The 16,519-nt window shown below is 51.8% G+C and overlaps 1 protein-coding gene across 1 annotated transcript in view; it reads left to right on the top strand.

Annotated features, from left to right (window-relative positions):
* MAN1B1 (mannosidase alpha class 1B member 1) overlaps positions 1-16,503 on the top strand; it is a 28,473-nt gene extending 11,970 nt beyond the window's left edge. The window contains exons 7-13 of the mRNA XM_054174260.1: positions 2,484-2,632; positions 3,167-3,355; positions 4,949-5,139; positions 6,777-6,897; positions 9,280-9,477; positions 10,204-10,335; positions 11,854-16,503. Coding sequence (XP_054030235.1) covers positions 2,484-2,632; positions 3,167-3,355; positions 4,949-5,139; positions 6,777-6,897; positions 9,280-9,477; positions 10,204-10,335; positions 11,854-12,057 — 1,184 coding nt within the window. The 3' untranslated portion in view covers positions 12,058-16,503. The remainder of the gene's footprint in view (positions 1-2,483; positions 2,633-3,166; positions 3,356-4,948; positions 5,140-6,776; positions 6,898-9,279; positions 9,478-10,203; positions 10,336-11,853) is intronic.
* The last annotated feature ends 16 nt before the right edge of the window (positions 16,504-16,519 follow it).

A 16,519-nucleotide genomic window follows, 5' to 3' on the forward strand; every position in this document is an offset into this window, starting at 1 on the left:
GCCTGTGCCAGAATCTTACCCCCCTCCTACTGAAGAACTTCTTCCTCAGCTCCAGTCTGACCCTGCTCTGCCTCAGCTTCAAACCATTCCCTGTTCTCCTGGCTCCAGACACCCTCAGGAAAAGTCTCTGTGCAGCCTTCCTGCAGGATCCCTTCAGGTACTGGAAGGCAGCTCTGAGGTCCCCCTGGAATCTTCTCTCCAGGCTGAACAACTCCAGCTCCCTCAGCCTGTGCTCTCAGCAGAGGATCTGATCCCTTCCGGTGTTCTGCTCTGTACTTTTTCCCAGTTATTCTGGAAGTGACCAGGTCAGAAACCTTCCCAACATAAAGAGTAAGAGTAAATCTCTGCAGTTCTGTTGCAGAAACCCCACCAAGCTGCTGAATCAGTGCTGAGGTTCTGTTGCTGTCTGCTTTTTGGGGTTGTTTTGCTGGTGTCTGTTGTGGAGCTGGCTTGTTTTTGAAGCATTTAAAATGTGTGGGGCTGTATCTCTTGAAGCTGGACAGCAGCTCCCTTTGCAGCTTGCCCAATTTCCTGGGTCAAGGTGGGAAGAGAGCTGTTTGTAAGGGGGCAATGAGAGTCTTGTAAGGTTCTCATCTACCTTTGAAGCTTGTATAAAAGATTAAATAAGGCAACCATTCTATCATGTGTCTGCAGCTCTAGGCCTGAGCAGGCTGTCCTGAATATTCATCCAGCTGACAGTGCTGCTTTTTTATACAGAAGCAATGAATTGTGACCTTCATGGAGCTTTTCACATCAATTATTACTCAGACATGGTGAAAATGGGCTCTCAGTGCAGGGTGCTTCATAGTTTATAGCACTTCTGATTGCCTTAGAAAGCTGCTGGGGTTTCTTCTGGATACCAAATGAAAGTTCTGGTGGAGGTTACCAGGCTTGCTTTGAAAATTCTGTGGTGTGAGGGTGCTGGAGGCTCGGAGCAGGCTGCCCAGAGAGGCTGTGGAATCTCCTTCTCTGGAGGTATTCAAAACCCACCTGGATGTGTTCCTGTGTGACCTGCACTGGCTGACCCTGCTCTCAGGGGCGTTGGACTTGGATGATCTCTGGGGGTCCCTTCCAACCCCTGACATTCTGTGATTCTGGGGATCCTGAGGCTTCTGTGCAGGAGGACCCTCCCTTCGCTCTTGTACTGCCAGAGAGTACTGAGATTTCTCTGGTTCTTCTCAGCCTACCCAGCATCCAAGATGTTCATGGGGACACAGAGGTGTCCCTTTGCTTTAATCTTCCATGGAATGACTTCCTTTCCTGTTGTTCTGCACCTGCTCACAAGCAGCTGGGAGGTAGCTTGGGGTCACTTTTGCCTCTGCCTGTGAAGGCTGAGCTAATTCACAGGTCCCATGAAGCCAGACGCTGTGCAAGAGCAGTCCTGGAGCTGCTAAGCTGTTGAATCCAAAATGGCTTTTATTATTCTTATTTTACATTTAGTTTTGAAACAGCAGTGTGAGAAACACTTCTGGTTCTGGAGAAAGTATTGCAGGCCACCAGGATTTAAGGCCACCCCTGGAGGGCTGTGCTCAGCTCTGGGCCCTCCCTGCAGGAAGGACCCTGAGGGGCTGGAGCCTGTCCAGAGCAGGGCAGCCAGGCTGGAGAAGGGCCTGGAGCCCCTGGGCTAGAGGAGGGCTGAGGGAGCTGGGGGTGTTGAGGCTGGAGAAGAGGAGGCTGAGGGAGACCTCACTGCGCTCTGCAGCTCCCTGCAGGGAGGTTGGAGTGAGGAGGGGGCAGCCTCTGCTCCTTGGTGCCAAGGGCCAGGAGCAGAGGCAATGGTTCCAAGCTGCAGCAGTCCCCTGCTCAGGCTGGAGCTCAGGAAAGATTTCTGCCCTGGAAGGGATCTCAGCCATTGGCAGAGGCTGCCCAGGGCAGTGCTGCAGTGCCCATCCCTGGGGGTGTTCCAGCAGCTGTGGAGCTGGTGCTTAGGGACATGGTTTGGTGCTGAGCCTTCTGGCCTGCTGACCCAGCTGACCTTGCTGGGTCAAGGGTTGGATGAGCTTGGCTCATTTAGCTCTTCTAAGCAGATGTTTCCTGTGTGATTCTGTAATTTTAGGGGTTCAGGCAGGCTGCCCAGGGGGCTGCTGGGTAGAGGGTGCTGGTGACTGTTAAGAGCTGTTAGCTGAAAATGTTGTCTTGGTTATCTGGGGAGATAACAGCTTTGGTTTAAAGAAAGGGGAATCAGAAGCTCAGAAGGCTCTTGTGGAAGTGTGACTGCCTGGCAAGCCAGGATCTCAATTTCTGATCTGCTTTATAAGTAATTCCTCAACTGCTTTTTGATTTACACTGTTAGGAACTTTTCATTTAAGCCAGCAGTAGTGAAATTTCTCCTGGCATGTGCTCATCATTTTAGTTTCTACCTAAATGAGTGCTGTCTGTAGGCAGGTCCAGTTAAGTGCCGTGGGTATGTGGGGTACTGATGTCTCTGGCCTGGCTGGAACATGCCAGAAGTTCATAACCAAATCACCTTTTATGTTTTGCAGAGTTTGAAGAAGCAAGAAAATGGGTAGCAAATGATTTAGTGTTTGATAAAAACGTGGATGTGAACCTCTTTGAGAGCACCATTCGTATCCTGGGGGGCTTGCTGAGCACCTACCACCTCTCTGGGGATAGCCTCTTCCTGGAGAAAGCAGTGAGTGCCCAGGTCACGCAGGAGCTGCATCGTGCAGCCCAGGAGGGACAGAGCTGAGGGAAGGTCCATCAGAAAGGGACATGTTCCACAGCTTCATGTTTGAAGTGGTGGGAAAGGGACCTTTAATCTCCTTCACTGTGCTTGTCAGCTGTTTGGCTGAGCTCCGAGCACTGCTGTGTTTGAGCTGCCATTCTTACCTGCCTGCTCCTCTCTCCATGAGGAGCTGACCCTCAGAGAGTTCATGAAACAGCCAAGGAAGGAAGTGCTGGGTGGCTGGGTGCAGTCAGTGACCTCAGAACTGCACAGGGACTGCAGACTGCAGTGAGGCTGCAACAACAGGAGCCAGGCAGGAGCTCTGTAACCATTCCTGGGAATAAATCTTGACCCTTCCCTAGTTCTTGGCTCTCTGGCACCATCTGAAGCTGAGCCACTCCTCTCTTTTCCGGTCTGCTTGGTGCAAGGCAGTGCAGAGGGCTGTAGCTGTGTGCAGGTGTTTATTTGCTGGCCTGTGCTGTGCTCTTGGCTTCTCTCTAGAAAGACATTGGGAACAGGCTGATGCCAGCCTTCAGGACCCCCTCCAAGATCCCCTACTCCGATGTCAACCTCGGGCGGGGCAGCGCGCACCCGCCCCGCTGGACCTCCGACAGCACCGTGGCCGAGGTCACCAGCATCCAGCTGGAGTTCAGGGAGCTCTCTCGTCTCACTGGGGATGAGAAATTCCAGGTATGGAAGAAGCACTCCATGGTTGTTTTCTTTTCCCACTTCTCTGCAGCTCTTTCAGCCCCTCACCTTCAGTGAGAGCTGGGTGTTACAGGCTGTAAAAACCACCTGTCTGTGAGAAGCTAAATCTGTGTGGAAGCTTGAGGAGGGCAGATTGAGACTGGAGATGAGGAGGAAATTCTTGAGTGAGGCTGGGGAGACACTGGCACAGGTTGCCCAGGGAAGCTGTGGCTGTCCCCTCCCTGGAGGTGTTGAGGGCCAGGCTGGATGAGGCCTTAAGCAAGCTGAGCTGGTGGGAGGTGTCCCTGCCCATGGCAGGGGGTTGGAACTGGATGATCTTGAAGGTCCCTTCCAACCCAACCCTTTCTAGGATTCTGTGACTACTCCACCAGATGTGGTCTCTGTAGTCTGTAATGTGAAGCTAAAGGAGCTGTGAAACTCTAGACCAGGGGAAGAAAACAAGCAAAGTACTTCCAGTTACTTTTTAAATGCCTGCAGGGAGTTGTGGAGGTAATTACCAGCTTGCAGGTAAAAACCCCCAAACAACCCAAACCAAGCAGCAAACTCAAACAAAACCAAAAGACCCCCCCAGTCCCCCACACTTTGTCACTGACATTTTTGTTGGACAGCAGATTGCCAGATTTGGAGAAAGCATCGACCTGAGGAGGGGGCTGTGGAGCTGAGCCTTGCTTTCCTGCTGGTAACATTCTCTGTGTGGTTTCTTGATGCTATTTGCCCTGGACAGAGCACCAAGAGTGGAACCCAGTGTTGCTATCTGTGGAACTGAAATGTGGCTCACTGGATAAGGGTCTGAGACAGGTCATAGTGTAAGAAATCAGTGGAAATAGAAATAACTGCAGAGAAAAGAATCTTTTCCCCTCTTCTCTGGGTTTGTCAGTGGTGTTTTATTGGTTTAAGCTGTGTACACAGCTTGGCTTTTGAGGAGTGCATTTATTTAAACCAGTGTTAGCCACTGCATGACTGAGGAGGAGTTGTAGCTGGGCTTCTACTTTGCACATAGGAGTAACTCAGATCATCTCCTGTGCCATGGTTTTAGATTTTGAGTGGCCTTACTTGAAGGAAAGAGAGAGTCACAAAGCCCTAATTCCTATTGCATAGCATCCTAGAATGGCTCAGGCTGGAAGTGACCTCTGAGATCAACTGCTCCAACCCCCCAGCCATGGGCAGGGACACCTCTCAAGTAGACTCAGCTGCTCAAGGCCTCATCCAACATGGCCTTGAACACCCCAAGGAGGGGGCAGCCACAGCCTCCCTGGGCAGCCTGTGCCAGAGTCTCACCATCCTCCTACTGAAGAACTTCTTCTTCAGCTCCAGTCTGACCCTGCTCTGCCTCAGCTTCAAACCATTCCCCCTTGGCCTGGCTCCAGACATTCTCATGAACACTCCCCCTGCAGCCTTCCCGTAGGAACCCTTCAGGTCCTGGCAGGCAGCTCCGAGGTCCCCCTGGAGCCTTTGAAATGTGAAGCATTGCCTGAACTGAGCTCGTGCCCCTGGTGCTAATTGGAGGCAGAAGAGCTCTGAGGCTGAAGCTGCCGGCCAGGTTTCTGTGCACGAGTGACAGGTGTGTGTCTGCAGAGCGCGGTGGATGCGGTGACCAAGCACGTGCACGGCCTGGCGGGGAAGAACGACGGGCTGGTGCCCATGTTCATCAACACCAACAGCGGGCAGTTCACACACCTGGGCGTCTACACGCTGGGAGCCAGAGCCGACAGCTACTACGAGTATCTGCTCAAGCAATGGATTCAGGGGGGCAAAAAAGAAAATGAGTAAGTCCCTTCCTTTTCCCTTCCTGGTGAGGGAGTTGTGTGAGCTGTGAAGTTTGCTGCTTAGAGAAGCTGTCTGTGCCCGGCAGTGCCCCAAAGAGCACTGCCGGGACCGCTGTGTTGCTAAGCAAGCAAAAGACCTGTGGTGACTGGGGCTGGACTGGATGGCCTTTGGAGGTCCTTTCCAACCCAGACCATTCTATGACTTGATGTAAGAACAGCATCAGAGTTAGGTTTGGTCTCAAAAGGTCTGTTCCTCAGAGAGATTCTCCTCCTCAGTGCGTCGGGTGTGAGGAGTGGGCGGGCGAGGGCGGTGACTTCTTTGCAGTAGAGGTGGAGCAGAATTAGACCTCTCCAAACTGCTGCTGAGGCTTCATTTCACCAGTGCTGGCTTTTTCCTGTGGGGTTGTTAGGTGAATTCTGCAGATTCATGGAGGTGGGAATTTTAATCCTTAAGGAGCAGATGAGGTTTGGAGTCTGTGTAAACTTTGCTTTGGGTCTCACATCTCTCTTACCACACGAAGTGGATGAAAATGGATGGAACTGGAGATCTTGGGAAAGGCAGAAACTGCCAGCAGTTTCTACCTGCTGAGGCCAGTTGTGCCTGCTGGGCTTGTTTGTGCTGAGGGGCTGGATGCCTGCAGCAGGCCTCCTGCCTCTCTGGGGCACTGCTTTTGCACATCACTACAAAGGAAGCTTTTGCAGCATTGCCTTTACTAAGCCACCCTTCCTGGAACTGGAGAGCCACTGTCTTGGGGACCAGGAGCCCTGGCAGGCTGTGAACTCCCAGTGGAAATACTCTGCAGGATTTTTTGCCACTTAGAAGTATTTTGAAACAAGGGAAATGCAGATTAAGTCCTGGGGGAGGGGAGGGGACAAAGGCTGGGGCAGATTGCACAGATTAAATCCTGGGGGAGGGGAGGGGAGGGGACAAAGGCTGGGCAGATTGCTCAGATTAAGTCCTGGGGGAGGGGAGGGGACAAAGGCTGGGGCAGATTGCTCAGATTAAATCCTGGGGGAGGGGAGGGGACAAAGGCTGGGGCAGATTGCTCAGATTAAGTCCTGGGGGAGGGGAGGGGACAAAGGCTGGGGCAGATTGCTCAGATTAAGTCCTGGGGGAGGGGAGGGGACAAAGGCTGGGGCAGATTGCTCAGATTAAGTCCTGGGGGAGGGGAGGGGACAAAGGCTGGGGCAGATTGCTCAGAGTCACTAAATATCCATCTGTGGTTGGAGAGCTAAAGAAATGACTCAGATGAGCCCGAGGGCAAACCTGATTTGATTGAATCTGCTTCAGAGCAAAGGGCTGGAGCCCTCCAAGAGGTCCTTAGCAGCCTGGTTTTGTGGTGATTTTAATTTGCTGTACTTCTGGGGGTTCCTGAAATGAAATCTGCTGGCTGTGGGCTCGCAGCCGGGGGGGATTTTCTTTCCTCTTTCAGCGTGGGGTTTACTTGGAAAGGAAACTGGGCCCTGCTCCATGGTGGTGGTCACTCAGGCGTGGGGACTTGCAGGGGTGTTTGTCAGGTCTTGCATTTAGTTCAATATTGCTCTTCAGACTGATATAGCAGCCTGCAAAGGACTGTGCTGAACATCACCTGTGATTAAATGTGTGTGAGTCAGGTGGGAATGGTTGTAATTCACAGGCTGTTGGAAGACTACATGAGAGCCATAGAAGGAGTGAAGAAGCATCTTCTTCAGAGATCACAACCCAAAAAGCTGATATTTGTAGGAGAGCTGGCTCATGGCCACTTCAGTGCCAAGATGGTAAGACCTGCAACTGCATTTAAAAACCCAAACCAACCAACAACAGCAAAAGAAAACAGGAACACCACCACCAAACTCCTTAAGGACAGGCAAATGCAGAGGTTCTCTGCTGTCTTTCTCCCCTCCTGCCCCCAAGGGAAAAAGAAACAACAAACAAACCAACTGGAAGAAGTAGCCCACAAGACAGTCAAGACTTGTGTAGTGTGGTGGCAAGTCCTGAGTGACAGCCTGGCAGACAGTACTCACCTGTGCAAAGCAGGAGCCTGGTTCTCTTTGAGTTACTCTAAGTCACAGAATGGCTTAGCTGGAAAGAGACCTCAGAGCTCATCTACTCCAACCCTCTGCAGCTCTAAGGTCCCCCCAGAGCCTTCTCCTCTCCAGGCTGAACACCCCCAGTTCCCTCAGCCTGTTCCCAGAGCAGAGGTGCTCCAGCAGCTCTCTGTCCTGCTGGGGACACCAGAACTGGAGGCAGGATTGGAGGTGAGGTCTGAGCAGAGCAATGTCAAGGGGCAGAATCCCCTCTCCTGCCCTGCTGGCCAGACTCCTCTGGCTGCAGCCCAGAACACAGCTGCCTGCTGGGCCATCCTCTTACACTCCTGTCAACTGAACATTTTGGTGCTGGAGTCAAATTTCCCTTGGTGGTGTTTTTTTCCTTTGCTCACAAAGTTCAGGGTCTGAAGGTGCTGAGGCAGTGCCTGGTTTATGCATTACCTTCCATAACTGCAGACTCTGGACACTTTGCACACCTGGCTTGTGGACACTTTGCCCCCAGAAGCAGCAGGTGATCTAACTTTGTGTTACTGGGTGAGAAGAGTCTGCTCATTGTGGAGGCTTTCTGCCCATTCCTGACATTTGTTCTGCTGTGTCAAGCCAGGATGGGTTTTGCTGCAGGGAGCATGGATTAATGATGTCCCTCTGCTCTTGGTTTGTGCATCCCTATCCTTTAACAAGCATTTTAGGACCTTGCAGGTGCTGGGTGTGTTGTGCTAAGTAGCAGCTAAGAAATAAATGTCCCTGCAGCCATTTCATTGCTGCAGCTTTGCCTTTTTCACATGATCATCCTCAGGTGCCCCTCTTCCCTGGCTGCATGAAGAGCCCAAGGTGCTCAGTATCTGTGGCATTTGGCTGGCTGTAAGCAAGTTCAGGAGAGTTGGTGCTGGGAGCCAGCTGTGTCCCAGCCTTCCTGTGCTGCTTCACAGACACCAGAGGTAGCAGCTTTTTACTGCTCCAAGGAGCAAAGCTGCCAGGAATGGGCAGGTGTTGAGGCAGAGGTGTACTTGAAAGCTTGACAGCTTTCTTGTTGGGCCTGGTGAGCTCTGCAGGCAGTGCTAAGAAGTGTGGCAGCAGGGCAGGAGAGGGGATTCTGCCCCTTGACTCTGCTCTGCTGAGACCCCACCTCCAATTCTGCCTCCAGTTCTGGTGTCCCCAGCAGAAGGATGACAGAGCCATTGGAGAGAGTCCAGAGGAGGTCACAAGGGCTGGAGCAAGTCTTCTGTGAGGACAGGCTGAGGGAGCTGGGGGTGTTCAGACTCCAGGGGACCTTAGAGATGCCTTCCAATAGCTGAAGGCATCCTACTGGAAGGCTGCAGAGGGACTTTTCATGAGGGTGTCTAGAGACAGGCCAAGGGGGAATGGTTGGAAGCTGAGGCAGAGCAGGGTTAGAGTGGAGCTGAGGAGGAAGTTTTTCATAAGAACTTCAGTGGTGAGACTCTGGCACAGGCTGCCCAGGGAGGCTGTGGCTGCCTCCTGCCTGGGGGTGATCAAGGCCAGGTTGGATGAGGCCTTGAGCAGCTGAGTCTAGTTAAGAGGTGTCTCTGGCAGGGGCATTGGAGCCTTCCAACCTGAGCTATCCTGGGATACTGTGAATGAGGAAAATCTCCTGCAGCTGATCTCTCCCTCCTCTCTAAAGCTTTGTTTTCTGTGGCTGGCTCTTGTCTTTATGTTAAAAGCTAAGGAGCAACCTGATCATCTGAATTTCTGTTATCCCTTTAGGTATCTCTGTTGAGAAACCTTGAGGTGGTTGTACCCCCCTGCCCTCCTAAGATGGTATCAAGTCTGTACTTCTGGGAAACCAGAGGCATTCTCCTCCCCCTTGCCCTGACCAGAAACCTTGGATTAGCTTTTCCAGAAACTTCATCTAAATCTGGAGTCCTGCTCTGGACATTCTTCAGCTGAGTGATGCCTTCTGTAATAATGCTGCCTGCTTTGTGCTGCCTCACAGCATGTTAAAAAGTTACCTTCAAGTTCTTAGTACCTGAAATGAGTTTTGAAGAAGAGAAAGAAGGTAAAAGAGGCAGCTGGGCAGGGAAGCAGAGAGGCAGCTGCACTCACAGGCATCCCCCAGCCCCCCTCTGCTGCAGTCAGAGTTGTCTTGTCTTGCAGGATCACTTGGTTTGCTTTCTGCCTGGCACTCTGGCCCTGGGAGCTCACAATGGCCTCACTGCTGACCATATGAAACTGGCTGAAGCCCTCATAGAAACATGTTACCAGATGTATGCTCAAGTGGAGACAGGCCTGAGCCCAGAGATCGTGCACTTCAACCTGCATGCACAAAAGGGCCACAAAGATGTGGAGATCAAGGTGAGCAGGGGGCTGGCCTCAGCTGGAATTCAGTGATTCCTTCTGCTCCTGGACCTCCCAGCTGGTGTTGGTGATGTGCTGGTGTGGAGCACATGCTGCCTGGCTTCTTGCTGCACCCTGGTCCTTGTTTTTAATTGCCCTGCAGTGTATTGAGAGGCTGAGTGTGATGGTTAGGGGCACCTCCAGGAGGTGAACCAGAAAGTGTATTTCATTCCCCTAAGCCCTACATCCCTATAAAACTGGCTGCAGTCACTTCTCTTCCCCTCCTCCCTCCCTCCCTCCTCCCAGAGAGGAGGGTGCACATGTCTTACAGGGGAGGCCTGGAGCAGCCTAATTGGGCCAAGCTGAATATTGGCTGCATCACAAGGGTTTGGTATAGGGGGGGTGAAGGCATGGGTTTGTTGGCCTGATTTAGAGGGAGGTTTGTGTGAAGCTTTGGCCTAAGGAGAGCTGTGGCTTATGGGTTTCTTTGGTATGCTTGGTGCTGTTTCATGGAGGTGTGAACAGCCTCTCCATTGCCAGTTTCCTTGCCATGGTTTTCTTTTACCCTGTTTGGAAGGGGTAAAAGAGCAAATCTGCCTCACTCTAAACCAAGATACTGAGTTCTGCACAACAAACCCTTGAGAGCAGGAGGAGATGGAGGAGATGGGAATTGCTGGTTTGCTCCCTGCAGTCCTTGAGGAAATTCCCTATCTGAATTATTTTTGCCTTCTCTCCCTCTTGCAGCCTGCAGACAGGCACAACTTGCTGCGACCTGAAACTGTGGAAAGCCTTTTTTACCTGTACAGATTCACTGGGGACAAGAAGTACCAGGACTGGGGCTGGGAGATCCTGCAGAGCTTCAACAAGTACACACGTGTAAGGCCAGCTCAGAGCCACCTGGGGCTTGGGGAAATCACCTGTGGGGAAATTGGTCACAACGTGGACTTCAGGGCACAGAATCACAGAATGGTAGGGGCTGGAAGGGACCTCTGGAGATCATCCAGTCCAAGCTCCCTGCCAGAGCAGGGTCACCCAGGGCAGCTCACACAGGAACACAGCCAGGTGGGTTTGGAATGTCTACAGACAAGGAGACTCCACAGCCTCTCTGTATAGCCTGCACCAGGGCTCTGCACTCTCACAGCAAAGAAGTTCCTCCTCGTGTTCAGATGGAACTTCTGTGTCCAGGTATATGGCCATTACCTCTCGTCCTGTCACTGGGGACTACTGAGAAGAGTCTGGTCCCATCCTCCTGCCACCCACCCCTTAGATATTTTTAAGCATTGATCTGATCCCCCCTCAGCCTCCTCTTCTGCAAGCTAACCAGCCCCAGCTCTCAGCCTCTTCTCAGATGAGAGATGTTCCAGTGCCCTCAGCAGCTCAGTGGCTCTGTGCTGGACGCTCTCCAGTAGTTCTTTGCCCTTCTTGAACTGGGGCACCCAGAACTGCATACAGTACCCCAGGTGAGGCTTCATCAGCACAGAGTGGAGGAGAAGCAGAACCTGCCTCAACCTGCTGGCCACACTCCTCATGATGCACTCCAGGATGCCCAGTTCATGCAGTGCCTTGCAGGGTGAAGTGCTGCTCAGTACACTCAGGGAAAGAGCTTGCATGACATTAATGACAACATGCAGAGGCTGTGTGCAGGCTGCCAAAGTGTCTCTGTCCTGCTGGAAGCTGTTGGAATCCCTGTGCAGTCCTTACTAGGAGTTTGGAGCTGAGAAGGACATGACTGGATTGAAAGAACCTTTTGGTTCACACAATGGCCTGAAAGCCTTACCAGAGAGGAGTTCTGCTCCTCCTGCCAGCAGTGCTCCTGCAGCTACTGCTCTGAGATGCTGTGGAAGTGGGGCCTAGATGCCAGTGGTCACCATACATCCATGCTCTGATGTGGTGCTTTGGCCACCTCCAGTGCAAAAGTTGCACCTTTTGCACATTTGTCCAGAAACTTGAAGGAGATCATAGAATCACAGAATGCTCTGGGTTGGAAGGGAGCTCCAGAGCTCATCCAGTCCAACCCCCTGCAGGCAGCAGGGACATCCTCCACTGGTTGCCCAGAGCCCTGTGCAGCCTCACCTTGAACACCTCCAGGGATGGGGCCCCAGCCACCTCCCTGGGCAGCCTGGTGCAGTGTCCCAGCAGCCTCCTGGTGCAGAACTTTGTAAATTAACCATCAGTGGGCATTTTGCTTCATTTTATCCTTGTGGTTTCCTTTAAAATGCAAGGAGGCTTTTCCCAGTGGCTGCAGCAAGCCAGGAGCCAGTGTGGGCTGAGGCCGTGGGGGGGCCACGCCGAGCTGCTCCTCGGCACTTATTTTCTCCAAGTGCATCTGGATGTTGGGAAGTAAAAAGGGTTTTAGATTATCTTAACAGAGTCTCTGCTTTTCTTTTGGCACAGGTCCCCACAGGTGGTTACACTTCCATTAACAATGTGCAGAGCCCCAGCAATCCAGAGCCAAGGGATAAGATGGAGAGCTTCTTCCTCGGGGAGACGCTCAAGTACCTGTTCCTGCTCTTCTCGGATGACATCGACTTGATCAACCTCGACAAGTTTGTGTTCAACACAGAAGCTCATCCACTCCCTATCTGGGTGCCTGCATAGACTGAGTGTCAGCAGACCTTCCAGGGGTGGCATTTTTATCTTCAAGTCACTTTACTTTTCAGGGTTTGAGGAGAGATGCTGCACTGCACTGTGTTTGGTTTCAAACAGGCAAAACCTTTAGGGAAGCATCTCTGCTTTGGACAAGTCACATCAGTCTTAAAGCTAATCCCTGCTTCTGGGATGGCCAAGCTGTGCCATGCTAAGCCTGTCTCCTGGTATTGATGATGAGGTTCAGAGAATTGTGGTGTGACCATGACATTCCCAGAGCTCTGGTGGAGCAGGCCTCACTTCTGTCCATCTTACTAAATGCTCATTAAATACCAGGAGCTCAGCTTGGTGTTGTCCAGGCCAGGACTGGCCCTGCAGAGGAGGAATAAACCTGCAGGTCTCTGGTTTATTCTGGACTCACTGAAACACCAGTGAACAGCACCTTCCCTTCCTAAGAGCCTGGTGCTTCAGCTGCTGTTTCAGGTGGTCAGGGGAATCAACAAAGAACTGTGACAGTGTCCCAGGCAGAAGAAAACCCTCGGCATTGCCAGCGGTACTCTGCACTCATTCCAAACTACCCAGCGGTGCTGCAGCAGCTGAGGAGAAGGAAGTGGCAGCAAAGCTTCTGTTGTACAGTGTCATAAGTTTTCTAGAGCACTTTGAACAATCTCTTCAAGCTGTGGCTGAAATGAATGATGGGAGAGAATTTGCTGCTGGTTTGGCTCAGAGTGGTTTAGAATTATGTAGAGGTGTTGCAGTTTTGCAGCTGACCTGCAGGAATGCAGGAGACAATGTGAAACAAGAGGAACTCCACCTGCATTTCAGATGTTCTTCGCACCAGTTAGACTCAGGTACTCTGACTAAAAGCTGTGTTCTGAGGCTGGGCACTGGGGAAGCTTGGCAGCACATGAGGTGCAGTTCTGCATCAGCCTTTCTGTCCCATCCTGTCCAGATGCGGCATTGTGAGGTCTTGACTCAAGACAGGCTTAGAATGCACAGCAAACTTCTTACTCATAATTGGTTAAACTGGGGGAAAATCATAGTGCTGATCTCTGGAGCTTTTTCCTCCTTAGGAGTACTTTGGGTAGAAGTAGTTTTCATTAGTGGGATTAAAAGCAGGTAGTTCCTGCTCCCAGTGAAATCTGGTCAGTTGCTTGAGGACCAAGTAGGTCTGGGTTGAGCCTTCTGGGAGCCCTGGGAGCTTTCACTTCTTGATGTTCAAATAGATTTTATGCCATGAATTTGGAAATCAGCTTTCTATAGAGTGTTTCCTTCTGGTTCTGTAGCTACTTGAGCAGTGTGGTGTTCATAGCTGAATTAGCAGAACCGTGCTTGTTCATGTTTCTCGAAGAGCCTCTCGTGAAGAGGTCCCTTCCTGTCACACCCCTGGCAGTGGTGGGAAGCCTGCAAGTGTGTGGTGGTGGCAGCAAGGTGCAGCCCCCTGTGAATCTCTAAATCTGAGGCTGGGTTATGGTGACCAATTCTGTTTGCTAGAGCCAGACCGTACCCTTGGGACCACTATTGAAGTCTTTTCCAGGAGTATTTCTCATTCCATGGACTGATGATGGCTTGTGGGAATGGAGGAGGTTAGTGAAATGCAGCTTCCTCTGGCATCCAGTGGCCCTGGGGATTTGCAAGGCACAACAAAGTTGTGCAGAGTGTTGATGCTCTTTGTTCACCAGTGCCACCAGTAACCCTGGAGATGAGTGTCTCACTTGTGTGCAGTGGAAGCCAGCAGCTGTAGCCTTTGTCTGCAGAATTGTTTTGCTCCAGAGACTTTGGCATAAGGGTGAAGAGGAAAAGGCTGTTGAAATCTGGGAGAAAACAGCTTCAGTGTTTCTGTTTGTGGAGCAGGTTTGTGTTCCTCTTCAGCTTTGGCTGAAAGCTGAAGGCTTAAAACTGGAGATTATGGCAAAAAAAAACCAACCAAGAGATAGATTCAGTGAGAGCCTCCCTGGCCCTGTGCTGCTTTGGCCTCCTGCCTTCAGAGGAAGCTAATTTTGAACCCTGAAGTAATGACTGCTCTGGATTGCCAGACTTGCAGAATTTGGCATTGCATCTGCCCAGGCTTCCTGAGGAAAGCAGGAGAGTGCTTAGAGAGTGGACAGAGAAAATTCACCAAAACCCTTCTGTTCTTAAGTCTTAATGTGCTCAGCTTTACCAGTGGAACTCTGGGAGACTGTTTGTCCTGGTTTGAGGCCAGGCAGATCCTCTCTTGCCCCTGAGAGGGGCAAAAGAATAACACTCATCACACAAATGGACTGCAGAAGTGATGGAAAGTTTAAATGGAAAAGCAGCAAGTGTTGTACAGGAGCTGCAAGCACAGCAATGAATCCCAAAGCACATAGAGTCCCCTACAGCACACCCAAAGCCTCCCAACCTTTCCCTTCTCCCCACCTGAGGGTGTACCCAACCCCCCAGGGCTCTCTCTTCCCCCTGCTCCCTGCTAGGCAGGTCTCAGGCTGGTCAGGTCTGAGACTGCCTCCCCTCTCCTCCTGGCATTAGGCCTGGCCAGGCCTAAGAGGCCTTGAGCTACTCCCCCAGTGTTACCCCACAGGGAGCATCTCCCACTGGAGAAGAGGAAGAGAAAGACTTTGCAGATGGATTTATAGGGTGCAGGATATTATGGGTATGAAATAGGCTGTTTCCTGTGTCCGCCTGCTGGGCTGGGCACCCTGGACACTGGAGGTGTAACTTATGTGGCAGTAACAGGAGGCTTGAGAGTGACAATGCAATTGATAAGGAGTTGGAGAGAAGAACAAACCATCAGTCCCAAGCACACTTCTCTCTTTGCTGAACCTCTTGGTCCAGCTGATACATTTTGTATGGAATTCTGCCTGGGAGCTGCATCCCTGCAGGCTGTGGCTTTGCTGGTCTCAGCCTTTAAAGCTGGAGTTCAGATTTTTCATCCCTCTCTGCCTTAGAGAACTGATGCTTGCTTTAGACTCTGGTCTAAATAATCTGAGAGAAGCTCATCTGCTTGCTTCTGTCCTTTTGCAGAGGCCCCTCTATATTTCTGGTGTATTTTCCCATCCTTACCATCCAAAGCCTTAGCTGCAGGGTCTGGGACCTCTGTTGTCTGGGTACACTGCCCTGCTGGTTCTGCAGTTGGCTGTTGCAGAAAGGCCATCTTCTCAGCCAGTGGTTCTGTCCTTCTGCACAAAGAGCTGCCTTGGTTTCTCCCCAAGAGCTTGAGTGCCTTCCTCATTAAAATCAAACAAAGGAAGAAAAGCCCAGCCCCAGGCAGCTGCCTACACTGAGGGACAACAGAGCTGATGGGCACAGCCATGGAGGGCTGCACAGCTGGGGCACTTGAGGTCTTATGCTCTGGGCTGTAATCCACAGCTCAAGGAGATTCCTCTTTGCTGCTACCAGATACAGTAGGTGGATGGGGCCACAGGCAGCATCTAGCCTCAGGACTTTTGGGGACCAACCACTGGCAGTTTTGCATGGTCTGTGGCACTGGCTGCCAGGGGCTCACCATGGCTTTCTGTTAAGAGTATTCTGACTGTCCCATGCCAAGCTCAGCTGCAGCTACACCTCCAGATATTAGGCCTAGAATCTGCTTTGTTTGCTGTTGCACACCAGTGTGACACTGCAGTGATGAGGGAGGCTGACAGGAGGGGTTTCTGCATCTGCCCTGTTGTTTCTCCTGCCCTTTAAGGCAACTTTCCTTCAGCTGTGCACTCCCAGAAGTGAGCTGCAGGCAGCCCAACTCCTGCTCTCCAGTCCCACATTCAGGCTCCTTACCAGGAGCAGGAAAGCTCCCATCTCAGGGCAGGTGCACCCTGCTGTCAGCCAAACTTGCTTCAACAGAAGGGCTCTGTTCCCTGCCTTTGGGAAGCTTGGGCTTTGGAGGCTTTTGTCTCTCAAGTGTTGCTGGAACTCAACTCTCCACTAAAAGCCAGGCCTGAGTTCTTCAGAACTGGATGCTTTGTGCTTGCCAGGAGAAGCTGCTGCTTTGCTCTGAGCAGTAAGGCAGGAGCTCTTACTGTTGTGTGCAGTGGTCCTGTTGGTTACTCTCATGCTGGTACCTGATGAGAGCCTGAATCAGCTTTTGCTCTACACCCTCACTACTGCAGGTCTTCAACCACGTGGCCCTAGGGACAGTGCTCTGGGCCACTTTGCTGGCACTCATTTTCCTGAAGTTCAGCCACCAGCAGTGTGCCTGCAGTATGCAGGAGAGCTGGCTGCTGCTGCTGGGCTCTTCCCTACAGCCCTCCAAGGCCCCATGGTGCCCTCAAAATGTGGATGTTTGTGGCACTCAGACTCCTGCCACAGATCCTGAAGCCTTTTCTTTTCATTGTTTTTGTCTGTGCAGATCTTGTTCATCCCTGTGCCAGAGCACCTGAAAGCCTTCAGTTTCTCCTTCCATCAGACTGTTGGTACCCCTCAGGCTCTGGGAAGCCCTTTGGGGCAACAGGAGATTCTACTCTCTCTCTCGAGTAGCATCCATTAGGAGATTAAGAACTCC

Source organism: Dryobates pubescens, chromosome 29, assembly GCF_014839835.1.
Source record: "Dryobates pubescens isolate bDryPub1 chromosome 29, bDryPub1.pri, whole genome shotgun sequence".
NCBI classification, from domain to species: domain Eukaryota; kingdom Metazoa; phylum Chordata; class Aves; order Piciformes; family Picidae; genus Dryobates; species Dryobates pubescens.